Source organism: Artemia sp. Qi Xiang Cuo, chromosome 15 (genome assembly GCF_049724085.1).
Source record: "Artemia sp. Qi Xiang Cuo chromosome 15, ASM4972408v1, whole genome shotgun sequence".
In the NCBI taxonomy this organism is placed as follows: domain Eukaryota; kingdom Metazoa; phylum Arthropoda; class Branchiopoda; order Anostraca; family Artemiidae; genus Artemia; species Artemia sp. Qi Xiang Cuo.
In genome coordinates, this window is record NC_142808.1 from 46,966,377 (window position 1) to 46,981,845 (window position 15,469).

At 35.9% G+C, this 15,469-nt stretch overlaps 1 protein-coding gene across 1 annotated transcript in view; it reads right to left on the reverse strand.

Moving 5' to 3' along the window:
* Positions 1 to 559: 559 nt before the first annotated feature.
* Positions 560 to 15,469, reverse strand: part of LOC148943745 (uncharacterized) — a 36,896-nt gene continuing 21,986 nt past the window's right edge. Inside the window, exons 5-7 of the mRNA XM_089100920.1 lie at positions 5,181 to 5,318; positions 1,674 to 2,216; positions 560 to 1,505 (exon numbers count right to left, since the gene is read on the reverse strand). Coding sequence (XP_088957046.1) covers positions 625 to 1,505; positions 1,674 to 2,216; positions 5,181 to 5,318 — 1,562 coding nt within the window. The 3' untranslated portion in view covers positions 560 to 624. The remainder of the gene's footprint in view (positions 1,506 to 1,673; positions 2,217 to 5,180; positions 5,319 to 15,469) is intronic.

Below are 15,469 nucleotides of genomic sequence, written 5' to 3' on the forward strand. Positions count from 1 at the left end.
ATATATATATATTTATATATATTATATATATATATATTTATATATACATATTCATATATATATTTTCATGGGGACTAAGGGTCCTAGATAGACAACAGTTCTAAGTAATCTACGATAATGTACAATGCCATAAAATACTTGAACGGATAGCGTGTCTTTGGTATTATGCCCTACTAAATACCTTGAGCGTACCTACTGGGAGTTAATCGAGAAGCTTAATTAAGGTTGAATAGAGAGGTTTGGTATAATCTAATATATTTATTTATGCCACCAAATTACACAGTCTGGTTATATATATATATATATATATATATATATATATATATATATATATATATATATATATATATATATATATATATATATATATATATATATATATATATATATATATATATATATATATATATATATATATATATATATATATATATATATATATATACATACATAAATGTATATATATATATATATGTATATATATATATATAAAATGTATATAAATAAAATGTATATAAATGTATATATATATATATATATTAAGTTATTTCTGCTTAGTTTGATGGTTAGCACAGCTGAAAAGCGTCTGATTGGGATAGCCTTATCTCTGTGTAAGATAAACCTTCAAAGAGCTAAGGTTAGGTTACCGGTATGTATTTTTTGGTGCATTTTCAAACTGCTTGATTGAGAAAAGCCTTTGTTACATACGTCACATTTATACGGTTTTTCACCTGTGTGTGTTCTCTGGTGTGTAATCAAATGGCCTGATAGAGAAAAACATTTGTTACATACATGAAATTTAAATTGTTTTTCACCGGTATGCACTCTCTGGTGCTTATTCAAATTGCTTGAATGAGAAAAATCTTTGTTACATACGTCACATTTATACGGTTTTTCACCTGTATGCACTCTCTGGTGATCATTCAAACTGCTTGATGTAGAAACGCCTTTCTTGCACACGTCACATTTATACTGTTTGTAACCTGTGTGTGTTCTCTGGTGTTTGATCAAATTGTTTGATACAGAAAAGTCTTTATTACACACGTTACATTTATACGGTTTTTCCCCTGTATGCACTCTTTTGTGCCCGTTCAAATGGTGGGATCGAGAAAAGCATTTGTTACACATATCACATTTAAACGGTTTTTCACCGGTATGCACTCTATGGTGAATATTCAAACTGTTTGAATGAGAAAAACCTTTGTTACACACATCACATATATACGGTTTTTCACCGGTATGCACTCTAGGGTGCATATTCAAACTGCTTGAATGAGAAAAGCATTTGTTACACACATGACATTTAAACGGTTTTTCACCGGTATGCACTCTCTGGTGCATATTCAAACCGCTTGAATGAGAAAAACCCTTGTTACATACGTCACATATAAACGGTTTTTCACCTGTATGCATTCTTTGGTGCAAAATCAAACTGCTTGATTGAGAGAAACATTTGTTACACACATCACATTTATAAGGTTTTTCACCTGTGTGTGTTCTCTGGTGTTTAATCAAATGGTCAGATCCAGAAAAACCTTTCTTACATAGGTGACATATGTACAGTATTTCACCATTATGCGCTCTCTGTTGCCCAATCAAACTCCTTGAGTGAGACAAGCGCTTCCGGCCAATATCGCATTGATTTAGTTTTTTCCTCGTATTTGCTCTTGAATGTCTTTCTAATTTTCTGCGGTTTATACTATGCAAGTGACTATTAGAAAATATTTCCCGACCTTCTAAGCTTTTCGCTTCTGATTCATGTGAATTTGAGAAACCGCTAGTGGAAGGATTCTGTGAAACCACTAGCAATGCATTTTCCTGCAGGTCTAGTTCAGACAGGTTTGGTGAAAAATGACCTTTCATAAGTAGATGTTGTCTCATATCACCAATACATTCACACAAACAAATGGGGCATCGTCCTGTTTCTCCCATTTGGTGTTCCATAAAATGTGGAACAAACTCTCTATAGTCACGAAATACTGCAGGGCAGACATCGCACTCTATGGGGGAAAGTTTTTCACAGCCAGTGTCAAAATGAAGATCTAGAATCAAAAATGATTTCTCTGTTTTCCCACAAGAGTCACAACGCCAGATCCCAGCAGTTAATTCTTCTATAGCCTTCTCTCTCAGCCTTTTCACGACAACGATTAGTTTTGGGCCTAAAAGTTCCGGCTGTATTATACCATCAGAATTGTTCAGAGTAGAACCCATTATCTCTAAAGTAAGAGAAAAACAAATTAAGGCTAGCATAACAATTATAAATAAAAAGTGAGCGTTTCAGAAGTAATGAATGTTTAGGATCTACATTGTCTCCCCAATCTTTTTAAGTTTTTGAGCTATCAGATAAAATGCGGATAAAGTTCGATCCTCAACTAAATTAGAAGGAGGGAAATACTTATAACTAGTTTCAGTTCATAAAATTAAAATATTAATTATTTCAGTCGTACAGAGAAGGGCTGAAACAGATATAGTTTATAGTGATAGTACATAGGTAGTACTTTTGTTATGTTTTCAATAGCAATTTTTTATTGACATAATGATCCTGAAAACGCTAAAATGAAAAGAAAAAATATACAACTTTCTCATTTTGAAATACACCAAATTGTAAATTGCTACTTAAAGGTATTAAAAAAAGAGAAATATAATGAGAATAAACCAATACATGAATGAGACAGTAATTTATTTTCGCCTCTAAAATGTATAATACTGTATTAAAATTATATTTGGTAATAAAATTATTAATTCGTTAAATCAACATAATTTCTTTTCATATATTTGACTATTAAAGTTTTTAAGAATCACTTCCAGCTTAGATGCATATTGCAACTTGCCCCCTTACTCCAAAAGCTTGCATATGGTCCTGGGCTACAAATAAGTAGTAGATTGGTTTTGTTGGTTTTATCAAATTTGACAATTCTTATTTCTTATGAACAGCTGTTCATAAGATGCTGCTCAAAAATTTCGCAATCTGGAAAGGAAGTTGTAAATGCAATATTTGGATATGGATGAATAGCCTTCGTGGAGCTCCTTGCATCTATCTCTACCTTTTCTCTCTCCGACGGGGGCTGCGCTTTGGTGAACTTTTGACAGGTTCTAAAGCCCATCTAAAACCCAAAATAAGGCACAATTATTTACCCTCAAATCGGAATTGATCAAGATTAGAAATTTTGTGGGTTTAAAAGTTTAAAGCAGGTAAAATCTCACAGTTGAACTATTCACTATTCCAACTGACAATAGCATCACGTCATTTAGCTGCATCTTTCAGCTGCAAATAGCGCTGGCGTTGCGTGAAACGCGAATAATAAGAATAATAATCGTCAGTACGTTAATGTCAATTTTTGTTTTTGGAACTGATTCAAAGAAATATTTAGAAAAGCAAAAATAGTAAAAAGTTAACAGGGTCTTGTAAATAGAGAAAGTTCTACATTTACAGGTTAATACATGAATCCAAAACGCAAGGAATAGGACGTTATCAGCGCTCACTAGGGGTTTTAATTACAAATAAAAGAATTTGAAGTTATATAAGTTTCGATTTAAATATTGTAAGTAAAAAATTAAAGTATTTCTGGACCTGACCCCTCATCCCTACTAACTTCCATGACTAAGCTACAACCGATTTGACCAATCTAGCAACAGTACATATATTATCAAGCAACTTAGCAACAGTACATATATTATTGTAAAAAGCTCAAAGTCTTATTTTCTTTTTTGATGATTTTTTTTTCATGTTTTTAATGAATAAAATTATGGTTATTTCTTGTTTTTCAGTAATCCCATGTCTGTTCTATTTGCAGATGTAGAGGGTGTGTAGTAATATATATATCCACTTTGAATGTTGTAAAACAAGGAAATCTTATATTTAAATGATAGATTTTAGGAAGTAAAAGACCCTTTCCTAACCAGGGAAACAATTTGACCTGACAATTTGCACACTTTTGTAATTTTGCCATTAAATAGGCTATCCTATTTACTTGATGAGAAGGTTTTTACGGCGGTATATTTGTATAAATATTAAAGTAAAAGACAATAGGAAGTGTAACCCCTGTTTTTTTTTTTTTTACATTTTTTATATAATGAACAAGGATGCATTAAATAAAAAAAATTTTGTGCTCAAAGTAAAGACCAAAGTTGAAGCTTAAAACAAGCAACAGTTTTTATGTTACTCAACGATTTTTTCTCCAAATTATTAAGGGGGGGGGGGTCGACGGGCCCCCTCCCCCCCAACCACGCCACGGACAAACACCGTCAATTCTGAATAAAAAAAAAAAAAAAAAATCAGGATAGTAGATAGGGAATATCTCCACTACTTGAAAGAAATCATTCTGTTTGTGGTAATTTTTATTAGTTTCAACTTTGACTCGATGATCCATTTTAATTTAAGATCGTTTTAGGATTCTTCCATTCAATTTCTACTACTAACAACTCACTACAGTACCAAACCAACTGAGGCAAATACAGTTAAGAACGCCCCTCCTCAATCCCAATGTATTCAAAACCTTCCTCTTAACAACTTCCCAGGAAGTTCCAAATTCCTTTAAATCTTTTCTTACAACCTCCCCATTCGAGGACAAAAGGGGTTGCTTTTCGTTTCGACCCTAGACAGTCGGCTGACAAAGACAGCCTTTGACAGTCTGTCATCCTTCATTCCCAGAACATGTTCTAGCCATCTCAAGCTTTCACTCACTATAGCCCTGGAAAGCAGGGCTAAAGCACATTTTTCGTTCAGCTAGTTGCTTGAAATGTAGTCAGTCAGACGGGTACATGACTTAGTCTTAATTTGGCTATTTACATATCTTTGAGAGACTTCTGTTTTAGGAAAACGATATTTAATATAGATCATAGCAAAAGCAGTAGGCTGTAATGGTAATTGTAATATTTCATTCAGTTGTATTGTGACTTTTAAAAAAACCTTTTAAATTAGTTTCTTCTGTTTGTGGAAACAAGAAGATATAAAAAAAAACTTGCATTCCTTTATTATTATTGATGATACGACTAAAAAAAGGGAAAAGTTAGACCCACATTGATATGTCTGAGAATTTGTTCCTATTCCACTTAGAGATTTTCTTTACTGCGATTCATATTCATATTTCTTTTTACTTTCCTGTGAAAGAGACTTGAAAATTAAAATATGAAACGGCCTATTTTGTAAACCAAATTATAACTGTATATTCAAAACGTACCTTCATTACGGCTATCCCATTCCTGGGAGTCAGAGGGGGATGCAGAAAAACTTTGCGAAATTCCAAGAGGTAGTTGATGTTCCAGCGTTAATGTCGAATTGAATGTTCTGGTTTCACTTGTCAAGGTACCTTCAACTTCTGCAACAAAATACAAATTAAAAGATATCTAGAGCAATCAAATACGAGGAATACACTGCTATTCCAAGTCATATGACCCTTATTCATATGACAAATTAACTAACCCAAATAAATGACCGACATTCGGAGTCTTCAGATCAGAGGCAACGCTATGGCATAGCAAAGGAGCCATACGGCTCCAATGTTTTATCAATTTTTTTCAAGAGGCACTTCATATGTATGGAGTCGGAGTTTTATTTCCAATCAACTGAGCCCTTTCTGAAATTTATACGAGCATTCCTTCTGTAGGAACCATATATACCCCCAGGGCATAACTTACAACGCCTTCCCCCAGGCTTTGGGGCGTCTGTCGACCCCGGAGTTTTGTTATATGATCTTTGGACTGTTTTTAACAAAATGACTTCCAAAACATTTCTATCGTATGTAATAGAGAAAAAAAGGGCGTGGGGGGGGGGCGAGTGACCCTCAGATCACTTTTGACTCTTAAAAAGGGCACTAGAACTCTTAATTTCCAATCGAATAAGCCCCCTTTGAATTTTATACGACGACTCCTTCTATTACATATGAAAATGAATTATATTACAAATATTTTCTTTTGTACCTAATATTGAAAATAAACATTGAAATTACAGTGGATACTGCCCCCTTAATTAACTGTAAAAACCTAAAGCCTACTGCGTCATTGGTGCTTCACTGAAAACGAATTATATTAGAAACATTTTCTTTTCCAGTTCTTACAGCATTGAAAATGAAAATTACAGTGAAATAAAATCTTGAACTGATATATCTTTCAACAATTAATATCATTATATATCAAATATTCAATTTGATTTTGTTTATACTTTACAAGACTGTTCAAGACGCATATAGTTTTCAGTAAAGCACCAATGACGCAGCAGGTTTTAGACTTTTACTGTGACAGAAGGAGTCGATACCTAAACTCTTGTTTGTAGTGATTTTTGTTCGTTTCAAGCTTGATTTGCATATTCAATTTAAGTTTCACTCTTTTAAAGATTCATTATATTAGTATCTATTGCATATAATAATAATAATTTATTTATTACCCACTATAAAAAGAAGCGGAGTACATCAAGAACAAAAAAAAAAAAAAAAAAAAAAAAAAAAAAAAAAACTCGCACACTTAACAATTATTTACATAGAACGACGTAAATTATGGTGCGCAGTAAGACCGGCAGATAACGACAGCTTTCCCGCAAGCACAGTCACTTTTTTCTGTAAATCAGGAAGGCCGAATCGCGATATTAGATGCTGGTTCCGGAACCACGGAGGGAGGCACAAAAGGTACCGAGAAAATAATAAGTCCGGAATAATATTTGAAATAATAAGTCCGGATAGAATTCAGATCTTTAGGCTTCAGAATTGGAAGAAAACCAGAAAAAAAAAAGAATAGAATTATCACAAAATGAAGAATATAATTTCCCAAGCGCTTTTCTATTGTACCTCCTTCTATTTGCAACAATTTTTGAATATCCTATCTGAATTTTTTTATTTACATTAGAAACTGTCAGAGCCCAAAGTTTTTTGAGGTTATTAGAAATGTGAAGACCAAGCCACCGAAAAGAAGAGACACAGGGAATAGAGAAAAAACCACAGTTAAGAGGGAGACTCGCACTCGAATTAAATGAAGTATATTCGCACTTATCAACGTTCAACAGCAGCCAAATCCGTCTGACCTGGTCTGAGATCCAGCTGACAGAATGTGAGAGCCCTGCCCTAGAGCGACTGACAAGGAGAACATCGTCCGCATAAGCAAGATACGAGACATCAATTCCATCAGAAATGAAAGTCGAAGGCAAAGATGAAAGAATAGGAGCAATACATAACTTAAAAATAGTTGAATTTGAGCACACCACCTTGACGGACCCCACACCGAAGAAACACCTTTGAATCAGAAACTACTCCATTACATTTTACCCGAACAAAAGAGTTAGAATACCAATATCGTAACAAAACAACAATAGAAAGGTTAATATTGCTGGAAAAAAGGGAATAGAGTGCATGTGAGTGGACTATACTATCGAAAGCTTTCGAAAGATCAAGAGCAGAGATATGAAGACGAGAGGTATCATTAATAGATTGAAACAGGAGGGAAGCTAGAACACGATGGGCGTGCTGAAATCCCAGCCTTTTTTGAAAGCCAAATTGGTTTTCACCAAAATTAACATTTTCTGAAATGAAAGGGAGAAGAATATATTCAAAAATTTTGCTAAGAGCGCACGAAACAGTAATTGGTCGATAAGAACTACACTCTGACGATGAACACATCTATAGATAAACACATCTGAAACAGTAGCTAAAGGTGATCTTTCTAAGTTTGGCAAACTACTTTTAGATGATAAGAAGAAATTCTGTCTTGATCAACAGAGCTAGATTGCATGTTCTTAATAGCTTGACGAATATCAACAATAGAAACTGGTAATACATTACTCTGAGAGATACAATTAAGCAAACACGACTCAAGAAGATTACTAAAAAACTTTTCAAATTCCCGGTTCACCTTGCCGAAAATATCATTACAATATGACACCTAAGTTTGAACTGCTATAGGACTTTCAGAAAAATCACTACTAAGCTTATCCGAATTCAGAACATGAGACCACTCCTTTCTCGACGCAGGAAAATCAATACCAGATACCCTAAACTGCCTTAAACGTATTTTATAAGCACGCTTGGTACTTTGCTTCAGATCGAAGACAACTCCTCGATTTGGCCGACCGCAAGACACCCATATTCGTAGCCAAAACTTAGCTTTATTCTTTACAACTTTTAATTCTGGGTCCAAAACCCATTCTGGTTTTCTAGTTTTAACTTAATCTTTTCTAGAGGAACAGCAGTCGCCTCTGCTTGTTTTAAGCACCAAATTATTTTATCATAATATTCATTTAGAGACTGCTTATTATTTGAGAAACAGTCAGAACTTGAGGCAAATGGTAAGGCACTCTTATAGAACACAATAACGCGGACACCGCTGTAATATGAAGTGCAAAATTATCTCTACTCCAGTTAACCCTGTAAAACCACTTAGAACTTTGTTAAAACGGCATAGTAGAATGGAAAGTGACTACTGAAGCAGTGAATAAATTCGGGAGTTGTTCAATATCACGATCGTCTTCATGAGCAAGAACAATCGATACATTAATATTTGGCGAGGAAACTACATGGTCGATATTAGACAAACTTTCGGATTGGTGAATATATGAATAATCAACGCTTTTCTTGACTATTTTATAAGCAGAAAAAATATCAAGGACTATATCGGATCGAACTGACTGACTTGTAATATCTTTGTTGAAGTCACCAGCCACTATGAAATCATAACCAGTCGATACAACAGACGCAAGAATAGCCTTAAGATTTGCCGAGGCTTTCATATACGCGTTTAAAATGGAAATAGTTTTTTTGTTACACAGGAGATACACATTTATCAGCACAGTATCACCAAACCAAACTGCAAGGATGAATTAATCGCTTTGAAAACACACTGAAGAGAGCAATCTCAGGTTTTTCTTAGGAATGTGCGCAACACCTCCAGAAGGTCTACCAAAAGCGACCTCAGAATTAGTTGTACAACCGGGTTGATTGCGATTTTTTTTTACCACGTTCAAACTAGTAGAAGTCAGGAGTTGTTCTTGAAGGCATACTATGTCAAACTGGTCACACAATTCATCAATCATATACTCCTTTAAACGAGTACCATTTATATTAAGCGAACCAATCGCAATAGACACAATCATTTCTTCTTGGCAATGATATCTCTCAGCACTTTGCATCTAAGACTAAAGGAGGCATAATTTTCACCACAATTTGCACATCTTGCATCAAGCTGGCAGAGAGAATCCTTGGTGGAAATATGAGGGCCCGCACAGCGTGCACACATCGCAACCAAACATACACAATCAGCTACTCTATGGTCTGGCGAACGGCATTTTAGACAGCACCGAGCTGCCGACAGATATCCTTTCACAGATAAGTATTCATATCGAAGTTTAACACCATTTTGCATAGCCTTGGCTTTTGACATGGAGTCACAAAACTCAAGTTTAACTATCCCAATGTCACCGAGCCGCATAGCTTCCACCACACCTGGATATCCTTGAAAGAATGAGAGGTCTAAGTCCTTCGATATTCCTCTGACTATCCCGAAAAACCGCTTAGTGATCACCTTGGATGGAGATTCTGCTAAAATCACTGAAATTAAGTCTTTGAATTCTTCAGTAGCAGGTTTTTTAACATTGATTAGCCATTTGTCACCTCGCATACTCAGCTTGGTAACTGCATCTTGACAGCTCACTTTATCGAGCACTTCTTTGCGTTTTATCGGGCCATTTAGTGTTTGCGGCACTTTAGAGACAACAACAGTGGTGTGAGAGTCAGTTGACGGCGTTGCGCGGGCAGGCGGCACTGGCAGGCAATGGTGGAAAGTGATTATCATACGAATCGAACTTACTTGAAACAGTCTTTAGGAAGTGTTCCATTCTATTCAATTTCGCGTTCAAAGTCGAATAAACCAAAGCAGAGATGACAGGTACATCATTTGGAGAACTAATTACAAACATCGGTAGGTATATGTCTTCATCGTCACATTTCTCGAATATACTTAACATATCCTTCAAATGGCTTTTCAAAGACTTCGGCCCCTGTCTTCTCGGAAGCTCAGTCCCAGGTACAGCCGCATTGTAGAGGAGTTTTTTTAGCTTCGATTACACTCGGCAAGTCTAGAAAAATTCCTTTCCAAATTTAAGTATTTCGTTTTCATTCTTTCCATTATCACGGTTAAATTGTAAAAAATTTAAAACCGGCGAAAAAACAAGTCCATCATTCATTATTCACTATACATATCATAAGAACCAGATACCAATAAGCGAAGAAAGTGTAGTTTCCTGCTACCAGATCCCCGCAGTTTAAGGGAGTAACACTCCCGGCAGGTACAACAGCCCTTGCAACAAGAAACTCCCCTCTTCTGCTCGCTTATTAGCAAAATTGAATTATAATCAGATTATCAAACCAAAAAGATAGTAAAATAATGGATGACCTTATATGAGTGAGTAAATATATCCAAATGATAAAAAAATCCGTAAATATTAATTTATTATTTCACTTATTTCGAAACTGACAGTCACTGTAATCCACTGTAATTTATTCCAAATTTAATCCGGCTTAAATATTAATAGATGATTAAATATGAATTAAACATTAATAGATTAAGCTTGATTTGCATATTCAATCTAAGCATTACTCGCTTTAAGATTTATTTATTTCATTTATATAATTACTTGTATGTTTTTTTTGCTATGATTGTTTATTTAATTTCTATTCGTTTTGGGTTTCATTTATTCTTCAATTTATTCATTCAATTTTCAATTTATTCATAACAGGGATTTTCATATTCAATCTAAGCATTACTCGCTTATTTATTCATTTACATTATTACTTGTTGTATGTTTTTGCTATGATTGTTTATTTAACTTCTGTTCGTTTTGGGTTTCATTTATTCTTTAATAGTAATTTCTGGTCGTGTTGAGTTTTAATTTTAAAATGTAATTGTATATTATTACCTTAAGTTTAAAATTGCTTTTAATTGTATTTTAAAAACTTATTTTTCGGAAAGTTTCTTTTAATTAATTTTTGTTCGTTTTTTATTGCAAAAAATTTAAAGTTTTTAAAAATTCCTTATTTCAAAATCAAACTAAAAAAAAAAATAAAAAAAAAAAAATCAAATTTTCATCAAATTATCAAAACTGATATCAAAGTAAAAAAATGGGTTTGTGTCAGCCTCGGACTTTTTATTATCTGATGTTTGAACTATTTTTAACAAAATTACAACCTCAAAATTTTTATCGGATGGGTTGGGGGAAAAAGGGCATGGGGGGACTAGATTAAGCTTCGGTCTCTTTTGACTCTTAAAAGTCAATTAGAACTTTCTATTTTCAATCAAATGAGCCCTCTCTGAAGTTTATACGAGTATCCCTTTAATAAGAACCATATATATCCCCAGAGTCTAACTTACAACGCCTGTCCCTGGGCCCTGGGGGGTTGTGTCGACCCTGGAGTTTTAATATCTTATGGTTGAACTATTTTTAAAAAAATGGTCACATCAAATTTTTATCGGATGGGTTTTTCCATTCGATACACCCAAAGGCGTGGAGGGCGGGAGGGGCTAGTTGCCCTCCAATCTTATTTCACTCTGAGAGAATGAACTACAACTTTTGTGTCGGGGTTGTGTCGACACCGGAGTTTTCATTAAATGACCTTTGAACTGATTTGAAAAAAATGGCTGTCTCAAAGTTCTTAACCAATGAGTCTGTGGAAAGTAGGCCGTGAAGAGGGGGGCTAATTGCCCTCCGGTTTCTTTTGATTCTTAAAAAAGGGAACGAAAGCTTTTTATTTCAAATCATATGACCCCTCTCCGAAGTTTATACGCGAATCCCTTCCATAAGAACCAACAATGCCCCCAGACAAATACTTGCAACGCCTGCACCGGCCCTGGGGGGGGGGTCGACACAGGAGTTTTCTTATAAGACCTTAGAACTATTTTTAACGAAATGACTATACGTAAAGGAGTTTTTGTTATATGATCTTTGAACTATTTTTTACAAAATGGCTCCCTCAAATTGGGGGGCCCAGTTGCCCTCTGATCCTTTTTGACTCTTAAAAAGGGCACTAGAACTCTCGATCGCCAATCGAATGAGCCCCCTTTGAAGTTTATACGACGACCCAGTCTATATGAAGTGCCTCTGGAAAAAAAAATGGAGTGTGGGGGGAGGCTTGCTGCCCTCCAATCACTTTTGACTCTTCAAAGTGAATTACAACTTTCAATTTCCAATCAAATTTGCCCTCTAGGAAGTTTATACGAGCATCCCTTCCATAACAACCATATATGCCCCCAGGGCATAACTTACAACGCCTCCCCCCGGGCCCGGGGGGGCTATGTTGACACCGGAGTTTTTTGTTATCACAAATTTAACCCATTTTTAACAAAATGTCTGTCTCAAAATTTTTATCTGATGCATTCAGGGCGTGGAGGAGGGGGGGGGGGCTTGTTGCCCTTCGACCTCTTTTGACTCTTAAAAAGTGAAAAAGAACTTTCAATTTCCAATCAAATGAAACCTCTCCGAAGTTTACTTGAGCATCCCTTCCATAAGAACTATATATGCCCCTAGAGCATTACTCATAACGCCTGCCTCCAGGCCCTGGCGGGTTCCATAAACAAAGGAATTTTTCTTATCTGACATTTGAACTATTTTCAATGAAATGGGTAGTATAAAAATTTTATCGGATGGAATTTGGGAAAAGTGTGTGTGGGGAGGGGGCGAGTGGCACTCTGTTATCTTTTTACTTTTAAAAATTGAAATGCAAATTATAAATTTCAGTCAAATTACACCCATCTGAACTTTATAAAATCATCCTTTTCATAAGAACCATGTACGTCCCCAGGACAACACTTGAAACGCCGATCCCCCGGGCTCTGGGGGGAGTTTTTGATATCTAATTTTTGAACAATTTCCAAAACATTGGCTACCTCAAAATTTTTAGCGGACGGGTTTGGGGAAAAAAGAGCGTGGGGGGGTCTAGTTTAAATCTCTTGACTCTTAAAAAGTGAACTAGAACTTTCAATTTCCGATCAAATGAGCCTTCTATGAAGTTTATACGAGCATCTCTTTCATAAAACCATACATGCCCTTACAGCATAACTTAGAACGCCTTCCCTGTGCCCTGGGGGGTTCTATTGACACCGGATTTTTTCTTATCAGACCTTTGAACTATTTTTAACAAAATGTCTATCTCAAAATTTTCATCAGATGGGTTTGGAAAAAGAAGGCGTGGCGGGGGTTGGGGCTAGCTGCCTTCGGATCTATTTTGACTATTAAAAAGTGAGCTCGAACTTTCAATATACAATCAAATGAGCTCTCTCTGAAGTTTATAAAAGCATCCCATTCATACGAACAATGTACGCCCCACGGCATAACTTACACGACACCTGAATTTTTGTTATCTGACTTTTGAGCAATTTTTACCTTCATGGCTATCTAAAAATTCTGATTAGATACATTTGCGGAAAAAGGGACGTGGGGGGCTAGTTGCCCTCCAATCTCTTTTAAATCCAAAAAACTAAACTAGAACTTTCTATTTCTAATCAAATGAGCCATCTCTGAATTTTTTACGAGCATCCCTTCAATAAGAACCATAAATACCTCCAAAGCATAACTTACAACACCTGCCCTCGGGCCTGGGGGCTTTGTTGAACCCAGAGTTTTCGTTATATGATCTTTGAACTATTAAAAAAAAAAATCTATTTCAAAGTTCTTACCGGATGGGTTTGAGGAAAAAAGGGCGTGGAGAGGGGGGGCTAGGTGCCATCCAATCCTTTTAAATCTTAAAAAGTGAACTAGAACTTTCAATTTTCAATCAAATGATCCCTCTTTGAAGGTAATACGAGCATCCCTTGCATAAAACCCATATATGCCCCAGGGGCATAACTTACAACGCCTGCCCCCGGGTCCTGGGGGGTTGTGTCTACACGGGAATTTTTTTTATATGATCTTTGAACTATTTCTAACAAAATAGCTATCTTAAAATTTTTATTGGATGCATTTGGGAAAAAAGGGTTTGGGGGGGGAGCTGGTTACTCTCCAATATCTTTTGACGCTTAATAAGTGAAATAGACCTTTCAGTTTCCAATCAAATGAACCCTCTCTGAAGTTTTAACGAGCATTCCTTTCATAAGAACCATATATGCTCCCAGGGCATAACTACAACCCTTACCCCTGAAGACTGTGGGGGGAGTGTCCTGCTCAAACATACAATTTCCAGAACTTTCATCAACGTTGAACAAAATGGCTATATCAAGATTTTGATTGGATGTGTTTGGGTAAATGGTGGGCATGGATGGGGTGCCTTAGGATCACTTTCCACTATTAAAAAGGGAACTAGCCATTTAAATTTCCAATCGAATGAGCCCTTTCTGAAGTTTCTACGACAATATTATCTATACAAAACCTTATATGCCCCCAGGGCATAACTTAAACCCTTGCCCTGAGGGCTGTGGGAGAATTGTCATCCTAAAAGACCTAATTTCCAGAACTTAAAACTACGTTTAATAAAATGGCTATCTCAAAATTTTTATTGGATGTGTTTGGGGAATAGGTGGGCGTGAGAAAGGGGTTAGTTGCCCTCCAATAACTTTCGACTATTCAAAAGGGAACTAGCCCTTTGAATTTCCAATTGAATGAGCCTTTTTTGAAGTTTCTACGACAACACCTTGTATAAAAACCTTATATGCCCTCAGGACATAACTTAAAACCCTTGCCCTGAGGGTTGTGGGAAGGGGGTGTCCTCCTCAAAAACGTATTTTCTATTAGGAAATCAACTACGCTGAACAAAATGGCTATCTCAAAATTTTGATTGGATGTGTTTGGTGGAATGATGGGCGTGGGGGGCTAGTTGCCCTCTAATCACTTTCGATTATTAAAAAGTGCACTAGCCCTTTCAATTTCCAATCGAATAAGCCTTTTTTGAAGTTTCTACGACAACTCCTTCTATAAAAACCTTATATGCCCCCAGGGCATAGACCTTTGAATTTACAATCTTATGAGCCTTTTTTGAAGTTTCTACGACAACACCTTCTATAAAAACCTTATATGCCCCCATGGCATAACTTAAAACCCTTGCTCTGAGGGTTGTGGGGGAGTGTCCTCCTCAAAAACATTTTCAATCTGAAAATCAACTACGCTAAACAAAATGGCTATCTCAAAATTTTGATTGGATGTTTTTGGGGGAATGATGGGCGTGGGGAGGGGCTAGTTGCCCTCCAATCAATTTCGACTGTTAAAAAGGGCACTAATCGTTTGAATTTCCAGTCACATGAGGCTTTTTTGAAAATTCTACGACAACACCTTCTATAAAAACCTTATATGCCCCCATGGTATAACTTAAAATCCTTGCTCTGAGAGTGGTGGGGGAGTGTCCTCCTCAAACACATTTTCAATCTGAAAATCAACTACACTGAACAAAATGGCTATTTCAAAATTTTGATTGGATGTGTTTGGGAGAATAATTGGCGTGGGGGGGGGGCTAGTTGCCCTCCAATCACTTTTGACTATTAGAAAGAGCACTAGAACTCTCGATTTCCA